Raw genomic sequence first — 25203 nt, 5'->3', positions numbered from 1 at the left:
CCCACCCTCACGCTGGGTCCACAGCATGAGAATTCCCCAGGCAATACCCCTCTCATCACTGCCCTTCCTTCTTCACGACACTGACACAGTGTCTCGGTTAGCCCAGATCAAGAGCAAGGAGATGGGGGGGGGGGGGGGAGTAGAGTCACAGGGAGGGTCATGGGGATCACCAGGGATTCAGTGGGGGAGGGTCACTCAGGAGTCATAGGGGGTTACTGGGGAGGATCACGGGGGTCATAGTGGAGGGGCACTGGGGGTGGTCACAGGAGCATCATGAGAATCATCTGGTAGGGTCATGGGGTCACAGAAAGGTCATGGGGAGGGTCACTGAGAGTCACGGTCATGGGGAGAGTCACGAGGGATCAAGGGGGTGATGTGTTGAGGATCACAGGGGTCATAAATGGAGGGTCATGGTGTAACAGGGAAGGTTATGGGGTCACAAGGAGGGTTACCGGGGGGTCACAGAGGGTCATGGAAGAGTAAAAAGGGGGATGGTCACAGGGGGAATTAGTGTGAAACTGAGAAAATGAGAGGTGTATGCCCCAACACCAACCCCCCACCCCCATAAGACCCCACACTTCCCTCACAGCCACCCCCCACAGCCACTCACCCATTTCTCCCCCACACACCTCCCATCCCCCCCACACCCCCCTCCCCAGGCTATGTCCCCTGGTTTTGTATGATAAACTCATTTATCACACTTTCCAAGAGGATCCCTAACTATAAGATCACTAATTTTACCCTTATAGCAGAGGTCGAAGGTTACAAGAGTTGGGCAGAAAAATGGCAGACGGAGTTCAATCTGGATAAATGTGGGGTGATGTATTTTGGAAGGACAAACCAGAAGGCTGAGTACAGGGTTAATGGTCAGCTAATTAGGAGAGTGGATGAACAGAGGGACCTTGTGGACCAAATCCATACATCCCTCTAGGTCACCACGTGGGTTGATAGGATGTTAAGAAGGTCTATTGGATGTTGGGCTTCGTTAATGGGGGGATTGAGTTCAAGAGTCGAGAGGTCATGTTGCATCTCTACAAATCTCTGGTGAGTCCACAGTTGGAGGATTGTGTTCAGTTCTGGTCCACACTTGACTTACCAGGATGTTGCCTGGATTGAAAAATAAGTCTTATGAGGCAAGATTAGCAGAGCTGGGACTTTCCTCTTTGGAGCGTGGAAGGATGAGAGGAGACCTAATAGAGGTTTATGATTATGAGAGGTATAGATAGGGTGGACGGCCAGCACCTGTTTCCCAGGGAGGGAATAGCAAACACCAGAGGAAGTGAAGGGAAGGAAGTTTAGGGGAGACATCAGGGGTAAGTTTTTTTTACACAGAGAGTTGTGGGGCATGGAATGTCTTGCCAGGGACGATGGTGGAGACTGGAACATTCAGGGCATTTAAGAGACTCAGACACATGGATGAACGGAAAATAGAAGATTATGGGGTAGGGAGGGTTTAGTACTTTTTTTCCACTTATAAAGGAATATATGGATTGGTAAAACATTGAAAACTGAAGGGCTTGTTCTGGGCTGTATTGTTCTATGTTCTATAGCATGTTCCCTTGTAGGTTCAGTAACATGCTGTTGAAGAAAGCCATCCGATCTGCATTCTATGAAGTCCTCCTCAAGGTTGCTTCGACCAACCTGATTCACCCAATCTATGTGCATGTTAATGTTCTCCACGATAACTGCTGATCCATCCTTACCTGCATCTGTAATGTTATGATTGGGTGGCCTAAATACCAAAAGGGCTGGATCGCATGAACGTGGAGAGGAGATGGTGGTGGGGGGGCTGGGGGGGAGGGGGGGGGGAAGAGTATGGGATCAGCCTCAGAATACAAAAACTTTCCTTTGAAATGGAGATGAGGAAGAGTTTATTTTCCCAGAGGCTGGTGAATCTAAGGAGTTTGTTGCCATGGGTGGCCGTGGGAGGCCAAGTCATTGGGGAGATTAGCAGCAGAGATTGATTAAGAAGTGAATCAAGAGTTAGGGGGAAACAGGAGTCACGTGATGGAGTAGTGGCCGGACGGTGAACTCCAGCCCTCTCCAGAAAAGTCAGAAAAAACAAAGCAAAACACAAAGGCACAAAAATAAAAATCAAAGTAAAGTGAATATAAAGGTGGAAAGAAGATGGCGACCAAAAAAGAAAAGTCAAAACCAACGGTAAGAAGAGAGGAAGAGAAGACAACGGAAGATGAAGGAAAAGGCCTTACCTGTTCGAAGAGGCCCGCGGTGGAGAGAGAAACCCATTCCCTCAGGTCGGTAGAAAGTGGACTACAAAAATGGCTCACTGAGTAAAAGTGCGCAACCGCGCATGAAAAAAAACACACCGACGGGAGGGGGGACCAGCTGGGGAGTCGATCTCCACAGCCGGCAATGACAGCTGCAGAACACCTGCAGCAAGAGAAGAACACAGAAGACAATGGAAACAAGAAAGAAGAGAAGAAAAGGGCAACAAAGAATCAACAGATGGCCAACCCAGAGGAAGAAGAAGAGGAAGAGTACAGTGAAATAGAAGAAGAAGGGAAAGGCAAGATAAAGGATATACTTTCCCTTATTAAAGAATACATGGAGTCATTTAAAGAATGGCAAGCGCAAGAATTTAATGATTTAAGAAGAAGAATAAACAATATAGAAGAGAAAATGAATAAAATAGATATGACCTTAACAGAAATGGGAAAAAGAATGGACAAGGTGCAAGAACGAGAAGCAGCAGTAGAAATGGAGGTAGAGGACTTAAAAAAGAAATTAGAGGAATCTAATAAAAAAGTTAAAGAGACACAAGAACTGTTAGCTCAGAAAATAGATATAATGGAAAATTATAACAGAAGAAATAACATAAAGATAGTGGGCCTTAAGGAAGATGAAGAAGGCAAGAATATGAGAGAGTTTATGAAAGATTGGATCCCCAGGATCCTAGGATGTCCAGAACTACAGCAAGAAATGGAAATAGAAAGGGCACATAGAGCATTGGCCTTTAAACCACAATCACAACAAAAGCCAAGATCTATTTTAGTAAAATTCCTAAGATATACTACAAGAGAAAAGGTACTGGAGAAAACAATGGAAAAAGTAAGAGAGGACAATAAGCCACTGGAGTACAAAGGGCAAAAAATCTTCATTTATCCAGATATAAGTTTTGAACTCCTGAAGAAGAGAAAGGAGTTCAATACAGCAAAGGCGATTTTATGGAAGAAAGGGTATAAATTTATACTAAAGCATCCAGCGGTATTGAAAATATTTATTCCAAGACAACAAAACAGACTATTCTCGGATCCAGAGGAAGCACGAAAATTTGCAGAACAATTACAAAATAGACTGAGAGATGAAGACGTGTAACGAGAGTACAAAAGACTGCGAACTAAAAAGACATAAGTTTTGAACTCCTGAAGAAGAGGAAGGAGTTCAAAACATCGAAAACGATCTTATGGAAAAAAACTATTCTCGGATCCAGAGGAAGCAAGGAAATTTGCAGAACAACTACAAAACAAACAGAGAGATGAAGACATGTAATAAGAGTAAAAATGACCATGATTTATATGTATGTGGGTAAAGAGGTATATGTGTGTATATGTATAATGTGCATACATGAATGTATCCGTATTTAGAGGAAAATATAGATAGTATAGACAAGAATTAATAAGAGAAGGAAAAGGAATAGAGGGAATAAGGAGTGAATTAAAAGAGTGACCTTTGTCACATATGAAAAGTGAAATCTTTTCTGGGGTGGGGCTGGGTGGGGGGGTGTTACGGTCACTGCAAAATCAGCTGACGCTTGCGAGTGAATTCGCAAATCCAAATGGAGAGGGGAGATGTGGTTGTCCGACAAGGGACAAAGGACAACTCAGGAGGGGAAGGGGGGATTGGGGCTAAAGGAGTTTTAAATAGGAGAATAAGGAAAATGTTTGATGTTTTAGGAATGTTGTCTTATAAAGGATTCAAAACAAGAAAACAGAAATGGATAAGAAGGAAAGGTAATGATGGAGAAACGGAAAGGGAAGATAAACAAAGTATAAAATGGCTACGTTGAACTATATGACTTTAAATATTAATGGAATACATAACCAAATTAAAAGGAAGAAACTGCTAAATTTACTGAAAAAAGAAAAAATTGATATAGCATTTGTGCAAGAAACACATTTAACTGAATTGGAGCATAAGAAATTAAAGAGAGATTGGGTAGGACACGTAACAGCAGCATCGTATAATTCAAAAGCAAGAGGAGTAGCTATATTAATTAGTAAAAATGTGCCATTTAAAATAGAAGAGGAAATAATAGATCCAGCAGGGAGATATGTAATGATAAAATGTCAGATATATTCGGAGTTTTGGAATCTACTCAATGTATATTCACCTAACGAAGAAGATCAAAAGTTTATGCAAGATATCTTTTTGAAGATAGCAGATACGCAAGGGAACATATTAATAGGAGGGGATTTCAACCTGAATTTGGATTCAAATATGGACAAAACTGGGAAAAAAATTAACAGAAAGAACAAAGTAACCAAATTTATAATTAAATCGATGGAAGAAATGCAACTTTTGGATATATGGAGGAAACAACACCCAAAGGAAAAGGAATATTCATATTATTCGGGTAGACATAAAACATACTCAAGAATAGACCTATTCCTGTTATCAGCTCGTATGCAAGATAAAGTAAGAAGAACAGAATATAAAGCTAGAATATTATCGGACCATTCACCCTTGATATTGACAATAGAGTTAGAGGACATCCCTCCAAGAATGTATAGATGGAGATTAAACTCCATGCTACTTAAAAGGCAGGATTTTAGAGAATTTATTGAAAAACAAATAAAAATGTATTTTGAAATAAATACGGAATCAGTGGAAGATAAGTTTATACTACGGGATGCAATGAAAGCATTCATTAGAGGGCAAATAATAAGTTATGTAACCAAGATGAAGAAGGACTATAATCAGGAAACAGAGCAGTTGGAAAGGGAAATAGTAAATATAGAAAAAGAATTAGTAATGAAGGAAGATATAACTAAAAGAAGAGAATTGGCTGATAAAAAAATAAAATATGAAACACTACAAACATATAAGGTGGAGAAAAATATAATGAAGACAAAACAGAAATATTATGAACTAGGTGAAAAAACGCACAAAATCCTAGCATGGCAGCTTAAGACAGAACAAGCTAAGAAAATGGTATTGGCATCAAGGAAAAAAGATAAACAAATTACATATAATCCAAAAGAAATTAAGGAAAACTTTAGAGAATTCTATGAACAATTATACCGAACTGAAAACGAAGGGAAAGAAGGGAAAATAGATGAATTTCTAACTAAAATTGAACTACCAAAACTACAAATAGAGGAACAAAATAAATTAACAGAGCCATTTGGAATAGTAGAAATACAAGAGATAATAAAAAAATTACCAAATAATAAGACACCAGGAGAGGATGGATTCCCAATAGAATTCTATAAAACATTTAAAGACTTATTAATTCCGCCCCTCCTGGAAGTAATCGACCAGATTGATAAAACGCAAAGCTTACCAGATTCATGTAAAACAGCAATAATTACAGTAATACTAAAGCAAGGGAAAGATCCACTCACACCAGCGTCATATAGACCAATATCTTTACTTAACACAGATTATAAGATAATAGCTAAATTATTAGCAAACAGATTAGCAGAGTATGTACCGAAAATAGTAAATCTAGACCAAACTGGATTTATCAAAAAAAGACGCACAACAGACAATATTTGTAAATTTATTAACTTAATTCATGCAGTAGAAGGGAATAAAGCACCAACAGTAGCAGTTGCTTTAGACGCAGAGAAGGCCTTTGACAGAGTAGAATGGAATTATTTGTTCAAAGTATTGCAAAAATTCAGTTTACCGGAGAAGTATATTAATTGGATTAAAGCATTATATAAGGGACCATTAGCGAAAGTGACAGTAAATGGACATGTATCAAAGCAATTTAACTTAAGCAGGTCAACACGACAGGGATGCCCACTATCACCTTTATTGTTTGCGTTAGCTATAGAACCACTAGCAGAATTGATAAGAACAGAAAATAATATAAAAGGGATAAAAATAAAAGACAAGGAATATAAAATCAGTTTATTTGCGGATGATGTTATAGTATACTTAACAGAACCAGAACTATCAATAAAAGAATTATATAAGAAATTGAAGGAATATGGAGAAGTGTCGGGTTACAAGATCAACGTAAATAAAAGTGAAGCAATGCCTATGAATGAGGCGGATTTCTCAAAATTTAAGAAAGAATCACCATTTAGATGGCAAATGCAAGCAATAAGATACCAAGGTGTACAAATAAACAAAAATCTCGGCCAACTATATAAACTCAATTATTATCCACTAATGAAAAAATTACAGGATGATTTAGAGCATTGGAAAGATTTACCATTAATACTAATAGGAAGGATAAACTGTATTAAAATGAACATTTTTCCAAGGATATTATACCTATTTCAGGCATTGCCAATACACCTGACAGAGAAATTCTTCAAGGAGTTAAAGAAAATAATAAGGAAATTTTTATGGAAAGGGGGGAAACCGAGGATAGCACTAGATAAATTAACAGAATGGTATAAACAAGGAGGCTTACAACTGCCAAACTTTAAAAATTATTATAGAGCCGCACAATTAAGATACCTATCAGATTTTTATCAAACAAGGGAAAAGCCAGATTGGACTAGATTAGAATTAGATAAATTAGGGGAAAAGACACCTGAACACATATTATATAAATGGGATGAAAAATTGGTACAACATAGAAGTTCTCCAGTATTACATCATCTACTCAATATTTGGAAGAAGATTCATGTAGAAAGAAATAAAACAAATTATCAATTACCAAAACTAATATTGACGCAAAACAAGTTACTCCCTTTTACAATAGATAACCTTTCCTTTAGAGAATGGGAGAAAAAAGGGATCAAAAGAATAGAAAATTGTTTTTCAGGAAATAGATTATTATCCTTTGAACAAATGAAAGATAAATACAATATAACTCAAGATACAGCACTGGCATATTACCAATTGAGATCCTACTTGAAGGATAAATTAGGAAGCAGTTTGAGTTTGCCAGAGGGAAGTAACTTTGAATATGTGATTACAGATACAATGATAATCAAAAGATTTATAACAAATATGTATATTAAACTGCAAGAAAAGGAGAATGAGGAAACAAATGGTAAAACTAAACAAAAATGGGAACAGGATTTAAATATAAAGATAAAAAAGGAAACATGGGAGAAGTTATGCTCTGGAACGATGAGAAATACAATAAATACGAGGCTACGTATGATACAATATAACTGGTTACACAGACTATACATTACACCTCAAAAGTTAAATAAATGGGACCCAACAGTATCTGATAGATGTTTTCGATGTAAAAAAGAAATGGGAACAACAATTATTGCAATCTGGACATATGAAAAAGTAGAAAAATTTTGGGAAGATCTCAATCAGATATTAAATAAAATAACAGAAAACAATATACCAAAGAATCCAGAGATCTTTCTCCTAAGTAACATAAAAAACAAAGAATTTGGAATTGATTTGGAGGATGCACAAAAAAGATTTGTTAAGATAGCTCTAGCCATAGCAAAAAAATGTATTATGTCAACCTGGAAATTGGAAGATAATTTGAAAATACAACAATGGTATATAGAAATGAATAAATGTATTCCATTAGAAAAATAACATATAGATTAAGAAATAATATTGAAATATTCAAACAAATATGGGAGCCTTATATTAAACACAATAGCGAAAACCTACCGGGGACAATCACTACCTAAGTTAACGGAAGGAAAAGGAAATGAAAAGAATGGACTCAGTGGAATTTCTGGTGTATTTTTATTGAATGACAACATTGTCTGACTGGTTTAATGTATCCTAGATTTTATACCTTAAATGGACGGGAGGGGGGAGGTGGGGAGGGTGGGAGGGGAGGAGAAAATGACATTGTATATGTGTGAAAAGGAAAAAATGTGTATCATGGTTAATGTGATTTATGGTGTGAAAAATAAAAAATTATAATAAAAAAAAGAGTTAGGGGGAAAAGATGGGAGAACAAGGTTGGAAAAGATAGTAAATCAGTCATGGTGGAATGGCAGAGCAGTCTCGATGGGCCCAATGGCCTAATTCCTCTCCCATGTCTCAAGGCCTTGAGATTATGTGACACAGATAGGGCAGAATCATTTCCTCCATAGTCAGAGTGTGAACAAAGGGGCACTGGTTGATGGTGAGGGGAAGGGCTGACACCAGTCTGTCTGGGAGTCACTGCTGCAGGCAGTGGGGGAGACAGGACCAGTCCCCATGAGAGACCGCGAGACGGTAACTTGAATGAGCAACGGACAGCAGAACATGGCGGTCATAATGGCAGAGAGTAGATGGGCAGGAAGGTCAGCATGGAGGGGACGGATTGAAGGGCCTTTATCTGGGCTGAACAGCACCACTTGCATAGCGACCGCTCACTGACCTCTCAGCCAGATGGGTCCGGCATGATGATCTCGGTGTGGGACCAGGCCTCCCACAACCTGGTGACACAGCATCCAGCCCACTGACAGGGCACTCAGGACCATCAAAAGGATCAGCACACTGGTGCCCGACACTGCCGCCTGGTTGAAGATTGAGCTCAAGTCCAAGGCCGCTCCCAGGAAGAGGATGTTGATGGCGAGGAGAGCGGACAGCAGCCTACTACGTTTTGCTGCCACCTCCTCATGCTGACCCTGTACAACCGTTCCAGCGGGCTGCTGGCCTTCTCTCCTGCCCCATCTCGGCACAGCCACTCCTGCGAGCTGCCGGCCATCTTCCCTGGCCCATCTCTCAGTCCGGCTGGGTGAAGAACTGGCGACATCAGCCTCCTGTTCAGTGATATCCATCGTCCTCCTAGACCAGGCTGTCAGACACACAAGACAAGGTCAACTCAGCTATCTCCACACCTTCCCATCACTGAGGTCGCACCCATCTCCCCCCCAGGTCACACCCATCTCCCCCACCGATTACCACCCAGGTCAGACCAACCTCCATCCAGGTCACATCCATCTCCACCCCAGGTTGCACCATCATTCCCTGGTCACACCTGTCTTTCCCCAGTCACACCCATCACCCCCCAGGTCACCGATAACCCAGGTCACAACGACCTCCACCCAGGTCACACTGGTCTCCCCCCAATCACATCCATCTCCCTCCAGGTTACCGATCACGACCTAGGTCACTCCGACCTCCACCCAGGTCACTCCGACCTCCACCCAGGTCACTCCGACCTCCACCCAGGTCACTCCGACCTCCCCCCAGGTCACTCCGACCTCCCCCCAGGTCACTCCGACATCCCCCCAGGTCACTCCGACCACCCCCCAGGTCGCACCCATCTCCCCCCCCAGGTCGCACCCACCTCCCCCCAGGTCGCACCCACCTCCCCCCCAGGTCGCACCCACCTCCCCCCAGGTCGCACCCACCTCCCCCCAGGTCGCACCCACCTCCCCCCAGATTACCGATCACCACCCAGGTCACTCCGATCTCCACCCAGGTCACACCAACCTCCATCCAGGTCACATCCATCTCCCCCCAGGTCGCACCCACCTTTCCCAGGTTGCACCCATCTCCCCCCAGGTCACACCCATCTTTCCCCAGTCACACCCATCTCCCCCCAGGTCACCGATCACCATCCAGATCATACCAACCTTCACCCAGATCACACCAACCTCCATTCAGATCACACTCATCTTTCCCCAGTCACACCCATCTCCCCCCAGGACACTGATCACAACCCAGCTCACACAGACCTCCTCCCAGTCACACCGATCACCACCCAGGTCACCGATCACCACCCAGGTCACAATGACCTCCACCAGGTCACACCAATCTCCCCCTAGTCCCCCCCAAGTCACACCGATCTCCACCCCTCAGGACAGAGGAACTTCTGAGGGAGATAATTCCAGCTCCTCGTTACCCTTGATCTCCCCATCCTTACCAGCCTGGTTTGTAAACCCCGGATCCAGCAGAGGGACCACATTTTCCCATCCATGTCCCTCTCTTTGCACCTCAGCTTGATCTCTGGGAACGTCCTTCATCAGAAGTCTCTCATCCAGTGGAGTGGGATAAGCAGGTGGGAGCCAAGCAGTGGGAGTCCCCTGGAGGGGAGTTGGGACCAGAGTGGGGAATTCACCATCCATTCTCTATCCTCCTACTTGTTGAGGACCATTCACTGCCACATCTGCCAGGGAAACATTGCCCACCATCTCCCCAATCGGTGACCCTGCATCTGCTCTCCGACACACTGCATCTACCCTGCCAAACTTCTCCAGCTGAGCAGTACACCTCGCACTCAGAGAATGGGAAGAGAGCAGTGCTATGCAGCAGACAAGACGTCAGTGGGGAGACAGGAGGCTACCTCAGCCTGGCACCACACCTCCAACAAGGCATTGAGCCATAAATCAACAAACGTTTTAGGCGTGGGGTATGAGTCAAGAAAAAGATTCATAGCCCGGCAAAATGTCTGAATTTACCTGCTCGATGAAAGGTCACATCCAGTTGTTCCACTCTGCCCGGGGTCGATGTAAATGCACCTGTGCAGCCTGGGAGTGTTGTGAAGACTGCACCTCCCCACTGCCCACATACCAGCCAGTCATCATTCAATCAATGAAGCAGTCGATCAATAATTGGAATGTAGAAAGCTCAAGGTAGTGAATTTCCACTGGAGAACACACCCACTGTATAGCCCTTCATGTCCTAAGCCTAATTAATCAGCCTGAAACAGAAGTTCATAACTCCACCTTGAATTGGCAATAAATCAAATCTTATCATAATATCTGATTAGGACATTTGACTGAGGCACCGAGTGCAGGTTTGCTGTGGTATATTCTGTTTGATCAAAACTCTATGTTTCTCCTGAGACCAAGGGATGATTCCAACAGGCAAACTCCATTTCTAGCGATGATCACAGAGAGAAGGAAGTTTCTGTTGTTACGAGCCCAAAGGACCCATAAACCCAGCAGCAATAGATATTCACCAAGACAAAAGCTGCTTTTAATTATCTTTAAACATGAAAATAGAATCATACTTTAACAATTAACCTAACTTAACCCCCTTCTAATTCTAAGCGCATGTGTGTGCAAGTTCAGAAAAGTTCTTTGGTTCACAGTCCAATCTCACTTCTCATTCCTCCAGTTCACTGGTTGCAGGCAATTCTTATACTGTGCACGGAATTTAACATTCACCAGGCTTTGGCACTTGAAAGATTAATGGTTACCACTCAGGAAGGTTCTTGTCAGGTTTCAGAGAGAGATTTGTTGTACGACGGACACCCATCCACTTCAGTGTCTTGCTGACAAAACTTGCCCCCTTCAAATGATAACCTCTTTCTTTCAGGACACCACAGGCTTCCTTTCTGTTTCTGTTATTCCAAATGAAACATTAGACAGCCAGTCCTCTCCTCTTACATGAACTACAAGGCCATCTTACAAAATGGGGCTTTCCACAAGCTTGCCAGCTCATCCTGTTCCAATCCCAGCTGCTTCTGCTGGCTGTAACACTGTGGAAGTGATCTGTGTGTTTGACTCTCTCTCTCTCTCTCTGCTTGCAAGATCACATGACCCTCTTAAAAACAACGTTCTCTTCCAGACAATCTGTGGCTTCAACAAGATCTTTCATCTGTTGCCTTTGTAAACAACAATCCATGAATGAAGTCTTTTGAGCACTCTTCAAAGCTCTTGTAAACCTGAGGTCCTGATATTTCTAGCATGGGACAGAGCTCCAGTATTTTAAATAAGATTTGTTTTAAAGTGTTTGTACATGACCTACTCTAACAAACCTTTCCAAATTTATCTTCCAAAAACAAATTTATATACTTTGTCACACCGTCAGAGAGAGGGAGGTTTCCATCAAAGAGAGAAGTTTCTATCAGAGAGATAAGACTATGGTCATTTAACATGGGGTTGAAGCATATCGGCCGCCACCGTCTACCCTCTGCCCGGACCGGGGCCGGGGCCGCCGCTCAATGAGGCAGCATAGCTACTAGACAAATAATGATATATATAGTGTTATTAATTATGCACGGCCTCTGTGTGCCGATCCTCCTAGGCCTTGACTTTCAGAGTCAGTTTAGGAGCGTGATTATGGCGTTCAGAGGACCCAACCACCATTGACAGGTTGGATTGCGACCAGGTATGGTCCGACCTAGGAGGGGAGGCAGGCCTCTCCAGCCCGGGTAAGAAACCTGCATAGGAGAAGGCCACTCCAATATAAAACCTACGACCCAAGGACCTCGCTGCCACGTCCCAGCTTGCTTGGCCAGCTTGGGTGGGGCCAGTACTGCGCACACTGCACTCCACCTAAAAGCTCCTTTGCGCAGGCCCGAGGACATGTCCACGTCCTCCCCCTCCACGTCCTCCCCCTTTGACATTACCCCTCCATAAATCTTTGTCCGCGAAGCCAAGCCAAAGGAAGCATATCAGCATCTGTCTGAGCGGTGCCCTGGATCCATTCCAATCCATCTACAGCAGCAACAGGTCTACGGCAGACACCATCTACTCTACGGCAGACACCATCTACCCTAAGTCCCGGGCAGCAAACACAAAGTGAAGGGAGGGAATTTTAGGGGAGACATCAGGGGTAAGTTTTTTTTTACATAGAGAGTTGTGGGAGCTTATAATGCCTTGCCAGGGATGGTGGTGGAGGCTGGAACATTTGGGGCATTTAAGAGACTCCTTGACAGGCTCTGAAGGATGGAGAAAAAATGGAGTGTTATGAGGTAGGAAGGGTTTTTTGGTAGGAATATATAGGTTGGCACAATACTGAGGGCTGAAGGGCCTGTGCTGTTACTAGATTAGATTAGATTCAACTTTATTGTCATTGTGCCAAGTAAAATACAAAGGCAATGAGATACAATTAGCATCCAACCAGAAGTTAAAAAATAGTGCTATATACAAATAATTATGTGTGAATAAAAACAAGTGCATTCACCAAGCAAACAATTATAAAAGTACTGGCAGTACAGTATGAGTGCAGGACCACTCCACGCTGGGATACTGGGTTCAGCAGGGTCACAGCCTTGGGACAAAAACTCTTCTTGAGCCTACAGGTTCAAGAGCGAAGGCTCCTGTAGCGCCTACCAGATGGAAGAAGAGTAACACGTCCATAGTTAGGGTGAGATGCATCTTCGCCCTGCCCAGACAGTGTTCCTGATAGATGTTCTCAATGGTGGGCAACTGGATCCCAGGCAGTTTTCTTCACCCATTGAAGCACTTTATGGTCCAATACGAGAGTGCACCACACTGAGATGCCGTAGGAAAGCATGCTCTCAGTGGTAAAAATCCATCAATATTCTGGGACAGAGGTGAACAGACTCTGCAGGAAGTAAAGGTGCTGTTGCGCTGATCAGGACGGAGGAGTTCAGGGACCAGGTGAGATTATCAGTAATGCGGACACCAAGGATTATGAAGCTTGATACATGTTCCACCACAACACCATTGATATAAATAGGGGCATGAGTGTGGCTTCCAGCGTGCCTGAAGTCCACAATGATCTCCTTGGTCTTCTGAGTGTTAAGTGCTAAGTTGTTGCCGGCACACCATGCGGCTAGAGGCTGGACCTTGTCCCTATAGGCTGTCTCATTGTCTCCTCTGATCAGGCCAACCTCCGTGTTTCATCTGCGAACTTGATAATGGAATTAGAACCATGTGCAAGAACACAGTCATAGGTGAAAAGGGAATACAGGAGAGGGCTCAGCACACAGCCCTGGGGCATGGCAGTGTTCAAGCTAAGAATGGAAGAGATTATCTAACTTAACAGACTAGTCAAAAGTCCAAGATCCAATGACAGAGGGGTGAGCTGATGCCAAGCTGACAAAGTTTGACGATCAGTTTGGAGGGAATCACAGAATTGAACTAAAGTCAATGAACAGCATTCTGAAGTAAGAGTTGGAGCTGTCCAAGTTACGATCTACATTCAAAGACGTATACATCAAGATGCTCCTTATTGACTGAAATTAACACCATAAACCCCTCAAAACTGATCAGCAAACTCCAAGTCCTGGGCTGGGACTCAACACCCGAGTGTGTAATTGTATCATGGATTTCCTCACCTCTAGACCACAATCTCTCTACAATCTCCATCAGCATTAGAGAATCACAGAGCTGTGTTCTTAGGTCTCCCACTCTACTCGCTTTACACCTTTAACTGTGTAGCTCAGGATGACAACACCATGTATAGATTTGCTGACGATACCACGGTAGTGAGTTGTGTAAAGGAAGGGGATGAGTCAGAAAACAGGATGGAGTTTGAAAACTTGGCTTAATGGTGCACTAACAACCACCTCACACTCAATGTCACCAAAACCAAGGAGCTGATTGTGGACTTCAGGAAGGGAAAACCAGAGGTGCACTATCCAGTGAACATTGGTTGGGGTTGGGGGGGAGGGGTCAGAGATGGAGTGGATGAGCAAATTTAAATTCCTGGGATTCAATACCTTGGAGGACCTTTCCTGGACCCAATCCACGAATGTCATCATGAAGAAAGCACGTCAGCGCCTCTACTTCCTCAGGAGTTTGCGGAGGTTTGGTATGACATCAGAAACCCTGGCAAATATCTACTGATGTATGGTGGAAAGTATGCTGACCGGCTGCATCATGGTCTGGTATTTGGACACCAATACCCCTGAGTGTAAAGCCCTTCAAAAGGTAGTGGACACAGCCCAGTACATCATGGGCAAAACCCTCCCACCGCCAAGAAGATCTACAGCTTTTGTTGGAGAGCAGCAGCAATCATCAAATCCCCACACCACCCAGCATACGCTCTGTTCTCTCTGCTACCATCAGGAAAGAGGTACAGGTGCCTGAAGACTCTCACCACCAGGTTCAGGAACAGCTGCTCCCCCTCCACCATCAGACTCCTCAACAACAAACTCAACCAGAGACTCATTTTTTTAATTATATTTTTTTATTTTTCACACTGTGAACCATATCAACCAAAATATATACAAACGTTTCTCATTAAATATACACAGTCACATTTTCTCCCTTTTTTCCCCCTTTCCCTCCCTCCCCTCATCCCACCCCCTCTCCAAAACCAATAAATATTCAACATATACAATACAATAAAACCATTAAACAGTGTCATCACACAATGAAAATAAACAAGAAAATTGTGTCATCTACTTTTACACACTGGATCAAGTCATTTTGTCTTCTTATCATTTTAGGGGGTGGAGGTCCAAGACAAGCCCTCTCTGATATGTTCCATGTATGGTTCCCAAATTTGTTGAAACATTGTGACTTTTATGTTATTTATATGTTATTTTTTCCAATGGAATACATTTATTCATTTCCATGTACCATTGCTGTATTCTCAGGCTCTCTTCCATTTTCCAAGTTGATATTTAACATTTTTTTGCTACTGTTAAGGCTATCATAATGAATCTTTTTTGCGCTTTATCCAATTTGAGGCCTAATTCCTTACTTCTTATATTACTTAGAAGAAAGATCTCTGGATCTTTTGCTATGTTATTTTTTGTGATTTTATTTAATACCTGATTTAGATCTTCCCAAAACATTTTCACTTTCTCACATGCCCAAATTGCATGTACTGTTGTTCCCGTTTCCTTCTTACAGCGAAAACATCTATCTGATATAGTTGGGTCCCATTTTTTTTACTTTTGGGGTGTGATATATAACCTGTGTAACCAATTATACTGTATCATGCGTAACCTTCTGTTTATTATATTCTTCATAGTTCCAGAACATAACTTTTCCCATGTTTCATTCTTTATGTTTAAATCCTTTACCCACTTTTGTTTAGGTTTATAGCTTATTTCATCATTTTCCTTATCTTGCAGCTTGATGTACATGTTCATTATAAATCTTTTAATTATCATTGTGTCTGTAATCACACATTCAAAGCTGCTTCCTTCAGGTAATCTCAGTCTGTTTCCAAATTTATCCTTTAAATAAGCTTTCAGTTGATGATATGGAAACATTATACCATAAGTTATTCCATATTTGTACTTAAACTGTTCAAATGTTAATAAGTAATTTCCCAAAAAACAATTTTCTATTCTTTTGATTCCTTTTCTCTCCCATTCTCTAAAGGAAAGGTTATCTATTGTAAAAGGAATTAGTGGGTTGGGTGTCAATAACAATTTTGGTATTTGGTAATTCATTTTTTTCCTTTCTAAGTGGATCTTCTTCCATGTATTAAGTAAATGATACAGTACTGATGAGTTTTTATATTGCACCAGCTTTTCATCCCACTTATAAAATATATGTTCTGGTACCTTCTCCCCTATTTTATCTAGTTCTATCTTAGTCCAGTCTGGTTTTTCCCTTGTCTGGTAAAAGTCTGATAAATACCTTAATTGTCCAGCTCTGTAATAATTTTTAAAGTTTGGTAACTGCAAACCACCTTGGTTATACCTCTCTGTTAATTTATCTAACACTATCCTCAGTTTTCTCCCTTTCCATAAGAATTTCCTTATTATTCTCTTTAGTTCATTAAAGAATTTCTCTATTAAGGGAATTGGCAATGATTGAAATAAGTATTGTATCCTTGGAAAGACATTTATTTTAATGCAATTTACCCTCCCTATCAACATTAGCGGTAATTCTTTCCAATGTTCTAAGTCTTCCTGGAATTTCTTTATTAGTGGCTGATAATTTAATTTGTACAGGTGGCTTAAGTTATTATCTAACCTAATACCCAGGTATTGGATTGCTTGTGTTTGCCATTTAAACGGTGATTCTTTTTTAAATTCTGTATAGTTTGCGTAACTCATTGGCATCACTTCACTTTTATTTGCATTGATCTTGCACCCCGATATTTCTCCATACCCCTTCAATTTCTTATGTAATTCTTTTATTGATATTTCTGGTTCTGTTAGGTATACTATGATGTCATCTGCAAATAAGCTGATTTTATACCCCTTCTCCTTTATTTTTATCCCTTTTATTTTATTTTCTGTTCTTATCAGTTCTGCCAATGGTTCTATTGCTAAGGCAAACAATGAGGGGGATAATGGACACCCCTGTCTAGTTGACCTACTTAATTTAAGTTGGTTCAATACATATCCATTTACTGTTACCTTGGTCAATGGTCCATTATAATGCTTTAATCCAAATAATACACTTTTCTGGTAGATTGAACCTCTGTAATACTTTAAATAAATAATTCCATTCTACTCTGTCAAAGGCTTTTTCTGTGTCTAAAGCAAGAGCCACTGTTGGTTTCTTATTTCCTTGAACTGCATGAATTAGATTAATAAGTTTACAGACATTTTCCACTGTTCGTCTTTTCTTAATAAATCCAGTTTGATCTTGTTTTACTATTTTAGGTACAAAATCGGCCAATCTATTTGCTAATAATTTCGCTATTATCTTATAATCTGAATTATAAGAGTCGAGATATTGGTCTATATGATGCAGGTGTTAATGGAGCCTTCCCTTTCTTTGGTATTACTGTAATTATTGCTGTCTTATGTGAATATGGCAAGTTTTGTGTTTCTTCAATCTGGTTCATTATTTACAGGAGAGGAGGAATTAATAACTCTTTAAATGTTTTATAGAATTCTATTGGGAATTCTATTGGTGTTTTATTGTTCAGCATCCTTTTTAATATATCTTGTACTTCCTCTATTTCAAATGGTTTTATCAGTTTGTTTTGTTCCTCTTCTTGCAATTTTGGGAGTTCAATTTTAGCTAAAAACTCTTCGATTTTATCATCTTTCCCCTCGTTCTCAGATTGGTATAATTGTTCATAAAATTCCTTAAAGTTCTCATTAATCTCTATTGGATTATATGTAATTTATTTGTCCTTTTTCCTTGATGCCAATACAGTTCTTTTAGCTTGTTCTGTTTTAAGTTGCCAGGCTAATTTTTTTTTCTCCCAGTTCGTAATACTTTTGTTTTATTTTCATTATGTTCTTCTCCACCTTGTGCATTTGTAATGTTTCGTATTTTATTTTTTTGTCTGCCAATTCTCTCCTTTTCTTTATATCATCCCTTTTTACTAGTTCTTTTTCTGTACTTACTATCTCCCTTTCCAACCGCTCTATTTCCCGATTGTAATCTTTTTTCATCTTAGTTACATAACTTATTATCTGCCCTCTAATGAAGGCTTTCATTGCATCCCATAATATAGATTTGTCCGATAGCAGCTGTTCCTGAACCTGGTGGTGAGAGTCTTCAGGCACCTGTACCTCTTTCCTGATGGTAGCAGAGAGAATGATCTGATAGTAGTCTAGCTTTATATTCAGTTTTCCTAACTCTCCCTTGAATATGGGCTGACAACAAAAATACATCAATCCTTGAGTATGTGTTATGTATGCCTACTTGAATTATTATTCAATTCCTTCTCTCTTGGGTGTTGCCTCCTCCATATATCCATAAGTTTCATTTCCTGCATTGATTTAACCATAAATTTGGCCACTTTATTATTTTTGCTAATATTTTTGTCCAGTTTTATCCAACTTTGGATCCAAATTAAGGTTAAAATCCCCTCCTATCAATATATTTCCTTGTGTATCTACAATCTTAAAAAGAAATCTTACATAAACTTTTGATCCTCTTCATTAGGTGCATATATATTGAGCAAATTCCAAAATTCTGAGTATATCTGACACTTTATCATTACTTACCTCCCTCCTGGATCTATTATTTCCTCCTCTATTTTGATTGGAACATTTTTATTAATTAATATAGCTACACCTCTAGCTTTTGAATTATATGATGCTGCCGCTACGTGTCCTACCCAGTCTTTCTTTAATTTGTTATGTTCCACTTCAGTTAGATGCATTTCCTCCACAAATGCTATATCTATTTTTTTCTTTTTTCAGTAAATTTAATAGCCTCTTCCTTTTAATTTGGTTATGTATTCCATTAATGTTTATAGTCATATAGTTCAACATGGCCATCTCATATCCTGTTTACACCTCATTTCTGCTTCCTCACCACCACCACCCCCTTTTCCCCATTTTCATCTCTCAGTTTTCCCTTTTTAAACTCAATGTATGACAACACGTTTAAAACATAAAATACTCCCACAACTCCCACACCAATATTCCCTTAACCCCAAATACCCCCTCCCTCTGAGTTGCCCCTTATCCCTTGCCGGGCAACCACAACTCCCCTTTCCATTTGGATTGCGAGCCTGCTCACAAGCGTCAACTGATTTCGCAGTGACGGTTATTCTCTCCCCCCCAACCCCCTCAGAAAACATTTTTTTTACACATATAACAAAGTTCTCCCTTTTTTCCCCTTCCTTCCCTTCTCTTTCCCTTCTTTAGTTCTTTACATATACATTGTTTTTACATCTTTATATATATTTTATCGCTGTTCTTCATTCTTATTACATCTCTTCATCACTCCTTCTGTTCTGCGAATTCTTGTGCTTCCTCCGGATCTGAGAACAGTAATTTTTGCTCCCCAGGAATAAATATTTTAAGCACAGCTGGATGTCTTAATATGAATTTGTAACCTTTTTTCCATAGAATCCAATTTTGCTGTATTAAACTCCTTCCTCTTCTTTAAGAGTTCAAAACTTATGTCTGGGTAAAAAAAATTTTTTTGACTCTTGTATTCCAATGGTTTATTGTCTTCTCTAATTTTATTCCTTGCCTACTCCAGTATATTTTCTCTTGTCGTGTATCTCAAAAATTTTACTAAGATGGATCTTGGTTTTTGATGTGCCTGTGGTTTCGGAGCTAATGCTCTGTGTGCCCTTTCTATTTCCATTCCTTCCTGCATTTCTGTCATTCCCAGGACCTTCGGGATCCATTCTTTTATAAATTCCTTCATGTCTGTGCCTTCTTCATCCTCCTTCAGGCCCATTATTTTTATGTTGTTTCGCCTACTATAATTTTCCAACATATCAGTTTTCTGAGATAACAACTCTTGTGTCTCTTTAATTTTTTATCACTTTCTTCTAATTTTCCTCTTAAGTCATTTACTTCCATTTCTACAGCCGTTTCCCGCTCTTCCACATTTTCTACTCTTTTCCCTATTTCTGTCATGACTAGTTCTAAACTTTGCATTTTATCTTCTGTTCTTTTAATTTTTCTTTTAATTGCACTAAATTCTAATGACAACCATTCTTTTAATGATCTCATTTGTTCTTCAAAAAAAGCTTTATCTATATTCTGTCCATCTGTTTTACCTTCTATTTCTCTGTGAAGATCTTGGTCGTCTTCTTCCTATTCTGTGTCTGTACCTGTGTTTGTGTCTTCTTCTCTTCTTTGTATCTGTATCTCTTCTGATTTTCCTGATGAGTTGCTTGTATCACTTTGTCAGGCCTCTTCTTGCTGGGCCTCTTGCTGTTGGTCCTCCCCTTCTGTGCTGCTCATCTGTCGGGCTTCCTGCAGCTGCTCTTCTTGCCGTTCACCCTGTCGACTTTCTTTCTCACCTGGCACTTCACTCCCTCTCCTGCCGCTTTCCTCATCTTCCAGCTGAGAGCCCTGGTGTCGGGCGTCCCTCAGCTGGTTGCGCCGTGGTGGCTCCTTGGCTGAGACCGCTCCCGTCAATGTTTTCCTTCTCCTTAGCTCGCGCACTGCGCACGCACGACTCCTCACATGTGCACAGTTGCACACTTTTGTTTGGCTCAGAGAGCCATTTTTGCAGTCCACCAGTCGGGGGGTTGTGACTCCGTGGGGCCGTCACCAACTTTGGAGATTGGGCACTCTTCTCCACCACGGCTCCCTGTTCCTTCATGCAGGTAAGGCCTTCTCCTTCCTTTTCCGATGTCTTTTCTTCTCTTTTTCCCATTGTTTTTACTTTTTCCTTCTTAGGTGCCATTTTCTTTCTCTTCTCTGCAACTTTATCTTTTATTTCTTATATTTTGCATTTATTAAACTTTGTCTTTTCTTAACTTTTTTTCTTCTTTTCTGGAGAGGTCTGGTTTTACCTTAGCGGCCACTACTCCATCACATGACTCCTCCAATCAGAGACTCATTTAAGGACTCTTTGCACATTATTTATTACTGAATATTTTACTGATTTTTCTGATTTTCTTCTTTATATTTCTTTCTTTGCTTACATTTCTCTTTTGCGTATGCATCTTTTCTTCAGTATGGGTTTTTGCACTACGGATAAGTAGATATTCTGCCTGCTGCAGGAGATGTCATGTATGTACTGTGACAGAGTATAAAAATATGTTTTTGGGACATAAATTGGGAAAGGTTTGTTAGAATAGGTTACATACAAACATTTTAAAACAGATCTTATTTGAAATACTGGAGCTCTGCTACTGCTAGACAGATCAGCTCCACAGCTTTTGCAAGAGCTTTGGAGAGTGCCCAAGAGACTTCACTAATGGATTGTTGTTTACAAAAGGCAACAGATGAAAGATCTTGATGGAGCCGCAGATTGTCTAGAGTAAGAAGGTCATGTGGTTTTGGAAGCAGAGAGAATCAAACAGGCTTTCTCTCGGAGAGAGAGAGAGAGAGAGAGAGAGAGAGAGAGAGAGAGAGAGAGAGAGAGAGAGAGAGATCACTTCCAGAGTGTTACAGCCAGCAGAAGCAGCTGGGACTGGAACAAGACAAGCTGGCAAGCTTATGGAAAACCCCATGTGGAAGATGGGTTGTAAGTGCTTGATTCAGCCTGGTCAAAGCCCGTGTTGTTCATGCAAGAGGAGAGGATTGGCTGTCTAATGTTTCACTTGGAATAAGGAAACAAAAAGGCAAAAAGGTGACCTGAAAGAAAGAGGTTATCATCTGGAAAACCCTGAAGGGGGCAAGTTTTGTCAGCAAGACACTGAGGTGGCTGGGTGTCCATCATACCACAAATCTCTCTCTGAAACCCAACAAGAACCTTCCTGAGAGGTAACCATTTACCTTTCAAGCATCAAAGCCTGGGGAAATTCTGTGCACAGTATAAGAATTACCTGCAACCAGTGAACTTGGAGGAATGAGAAGTGAGATTAGACTGTGAATTAAAGAACTTTTCTGAACTTACACACACATTACATACATGTGCGCTTAGAATTAGAAGGAGGTTAAGTTAGGTTAAGTAAGTCAATAGTGATAAGTTAAAGTTTGATTCTATTTTCATGTCTAAAGATAATTAAAAACAACTTTTGTTTAAGTAACCATTTGTCTTGGTGAATATCTATTGCTGCTGGATTTTGGGGTCATCTGGGCTCATAACAGACCCTGTGACAATAAATCTGAAATGTAACATTTCCATCAGAAAGAGGAAAATTTCCATCAGGAAGAGGCAAGTTCACCATCAGACAGAGGGAGGTTTCCATCGGAGAGAGGCAAGTTTCTAACAGAGGGAGAGACATTTCCATCAGAGAGGTGGGTGTTTCTAACAGAGAGATGCAAGATCCCATCAGAGGGAGGCAGGCTCTTCCATAACAGAGAGGGAGATCTTAATCAGAAAGAGGGGTAATTTTCCATCAGAGAGGGAAGATCTTCCATCAGAGAGAGGGAGATTTTCATCAGAGAGGATTTTCCATCAGAGAGAGAGGGAAGTTCTTCCATCAGATGGAAGGAATTTCATCAACAGAATTGGGTGGGAGATAGAACTGGGTGATGGGAGGTGAGGGAACTGCCAGGTTGGAGGTGGTCATGGGGAGATCCTGTGAAGTAATGAGATTTTTCCAATGTTAGGTATCACCCACCCCATCTGATTCCACTGCTTCCATTTGTTTACCTACTCCTGTACCTATTTTTATCTCTCTCTCTAACTTTTCTATTCCCACCCCCACCCCCTCCTCACTTCCTCGGTGGTCTCTCACTCTACCTGGCTCTCCACCACTCATATTTTCTGTCATGTACTCCATCACCTCTGGGCCCCTTCTATCTCAGTATTGCTAAAGGGTTTGGACCTGAAGCATTGACTGATCATTCCTACCCAGATCTGTCTGACCCACTAAGTTCCTCCAGCTGTCTTTCCTGTACTCACGATTCCACATCTGCAACTGTTGTGTTTCTTTCATGTTGGGACACCACCCATGTCCAGCTTCAAAGTGTAGAGACCCACTCACTGCACTGCATGTTACCTGATCCAGTAGTCCCTAATACAACCACTAACCCAGCTAACTCCACGTATCAGACGTGGTCAATCTCTGTGGAGCATGGTTCTCCATTCTGATCCACCCAGTCATCCAGTATTTGTTTGCTTCAAGTAAAAACACAATATTGGAGAAACTCAGCAGGTCAAACAGTGCCCTTTATGTAGCAAAGGTGAAGATGTATAACTGATGTTTCGGGCTTGAGCCCTTTGTCATACCTTGATGAAGGGCTCAAGCCTGAAATGTTGGTTCTGTACTCGCGCCGAATGGGACTGGGTCGCTAGGAAGATTTGGAAATTAGAGGGATACATTTTTAAGTTATATTTTCACACAGTCTGTGAGTCTATGAAACTTTAAGTGGACCCTGTGTCAATCAGACACTTGGTCGAATGCCCATTTACCTTCACCATTGAGTTGCTGAGCTGGTGAGGTCTATTCTGGTTGAGGACCAGCGATGCCAGGTCGACGGAGATGATGTGTTCTTCCCTCGAGTGGCTCCCCTCCATCCTGACTTTTGCAGGTAAGATGGTGCTGACCTAGTGGTGCGGCAAGATGGCCGCCAAGCCTTTTCGCGCCATTTCCATAGGTGGCAGATTGCGCAGCAGGTAATCTCAGGTGAGTCCGGCGCAGACGGTTTGGGGCTGGAATCAGATCCAGCAGCAGTACAGGCCGTGAACTTGCCTGGACCTCACTTTGCGCAGCAGACCCTCGCCCAATGTCCCTTTTCCCACAGCTAGAGCACGCCGAGTCTTTGGCCGGACAGCGGGCATGGGGGTGCTGTCCCTTGCTGTAGATAAAGCACTCCCAGGGTCGGGAAGTGGCAGCCATTAAGCAAGGGCCACCGTAGCAGGAGCAGCCATTCCTTGGAGGTACTCACCCGAGAGTGTGAGTTCGCTGGTCTTGAGGTCGTCGTTCTCGAGACTGGCCTGTTCCAATGATTTGGCCAGCTCAACATGGCTAGTGAGGTTCTTCCTTCCCAACTCGAGCACACACTGCCCCACGTGGCTCGAGCGGACCCCTGCAATTAGGGTGACCTGGATCTATTCATCTTCCCAGAGGTGGCCCGAAGTGGCCTCATGTCTGCATTTCTTAGCCAGCGTCCGTAGATCCATCAGATAGTTGTCAATCGACTCTTCGGGCTGTTGGTGGCATAGGGCGAGCTGGTGCCTCACTAGGACCTTGATCAGGGCCTTCATATAGCGGGCCTTCAGCGCTTCAACGGCAGCCTCCTGCATTGGGCAGTTTCGGACGACTACGTACCCCTTCGTCCCTACCCTTGAGATGAACGCCGACCTTGGAAGCTCGTCTGTATGGAAGACGTCCCTGGTCTTGTTCAGAAAAGCCTGGAAGCAGTCTAGCCAATATGCAAACTCCTCAGTCACGTTGGGGGACTGGGGGTCTATTAGCAGCACACTGGCCTTGAGCAATGCCTCCATTCTTGTTTGTAAGCTAATAAAATTGTAGCATAGATAAAAGCTCGCACTCGACTGGAATGAGAACTAACACTTTTATTAGCTTACAACACAGGTAGTGTTCATGAACAGGCTTCAGAGGGGTTCAGGGTTTAGGTGGGAAATCAGGGTTATATACAGGCCCACAGGGGAGGAGCTGGGAGGCGCGATCATTCATCAGTACAGCACATTTCTAATGTATCCCAGTTCACTACAGGCACCCTCCAGCCAGATGACATTAACATTGACTTCACTGCTTTCCACTAAACCCGCTCACCGTCTCTTTCCCCTTGTAATGCGATCAAAGGCCACTCGCAGACACGAAGCAAGCAGTCAAAGGCTTTGTTGATCAGAAGACCCAGACATGCCTCTACATGGTGCTGGTTCACGTCCAAGGCAGGTATGAAGGAGGAGACTAGGGCTCTATTAGGCGATCTTATGGGGAGGAGCTATAAGTACAGAAGACAGGCCAGGCTGCTCAGCCCAGAGAGGACATGCCCAGACATGCCCACAAGTACCGTGTTCCACCAGATCCACCCCTCCTTTTCCTGTCCTTCCAATTCTTCCATCCACCCAACCAACCACCCCTCCTCCCCCTCATTGCTGCTGCCCCCTCCCTCCTTTGCCTCAACCCCTCCCCCCATACCCCTCTTTTGTTCAGACCCCTACCAGCATTCTCTCACACCTTGATGAAGGGCTCAACCCCAAAACGTTGGTTATGTATGTTTGCCTTTGCTAC

General features: G+C 42.1%; 2 protein-coding genes across 2 annotated transcripts in view; one reads left to right on the top strand and one right to left on the bottom strand.

Moving 5' to 3' along the window:
- Positions 1–25203, top strand: part of atp5pd (ATP synthase peripheral stalk subunit d) — a 414254-nt gene that overhangs the window by 161304 nt on the left and 227747 nt on the right. The window lies entirely within an intron of this gene.
- The window catches only part of LOC138756891 (proton channel OTOP3-like), a 43545-nt gene that overhangs the window by 17472 nt on the left and 870 nt on the right, over positions 1–25203 (bottom strand). Inside the window, exons 2-3 of the mRNA XM_069923283.1 lie at positions 24742–24899; positions 8495–8914 (exon numbers count right to left, since the gene is read on the bottom strand). Of these exons, the coding sequence (XP_069779384.1) occupies positions 8495–8914; positions 24742–24899 (578 nt within the window). The remainder of the gene's footprint in view (positions 1–8494; positions 8915–24741; positions 24900–25203) is intronic.

This window comes from Narcine bancroftii, chromosome 3, assembly GCF_036971445.1.
Source record: "Narcine bancroftii isolate sNarBan1 chromosome 3, sNarBan1.hap1, whole genome shotgun sequence".
In the NCBI taxonomy this organism is placed as follows: Eukaryota; Metazoa; Chordata; class Chondrichthyes; order Torpediniformes; family Narcinidae; genus Narcine; species Narcine bancroftii.
This window is presented reverse-complemented; position numbering and strand designations above follow the sequence as displayed.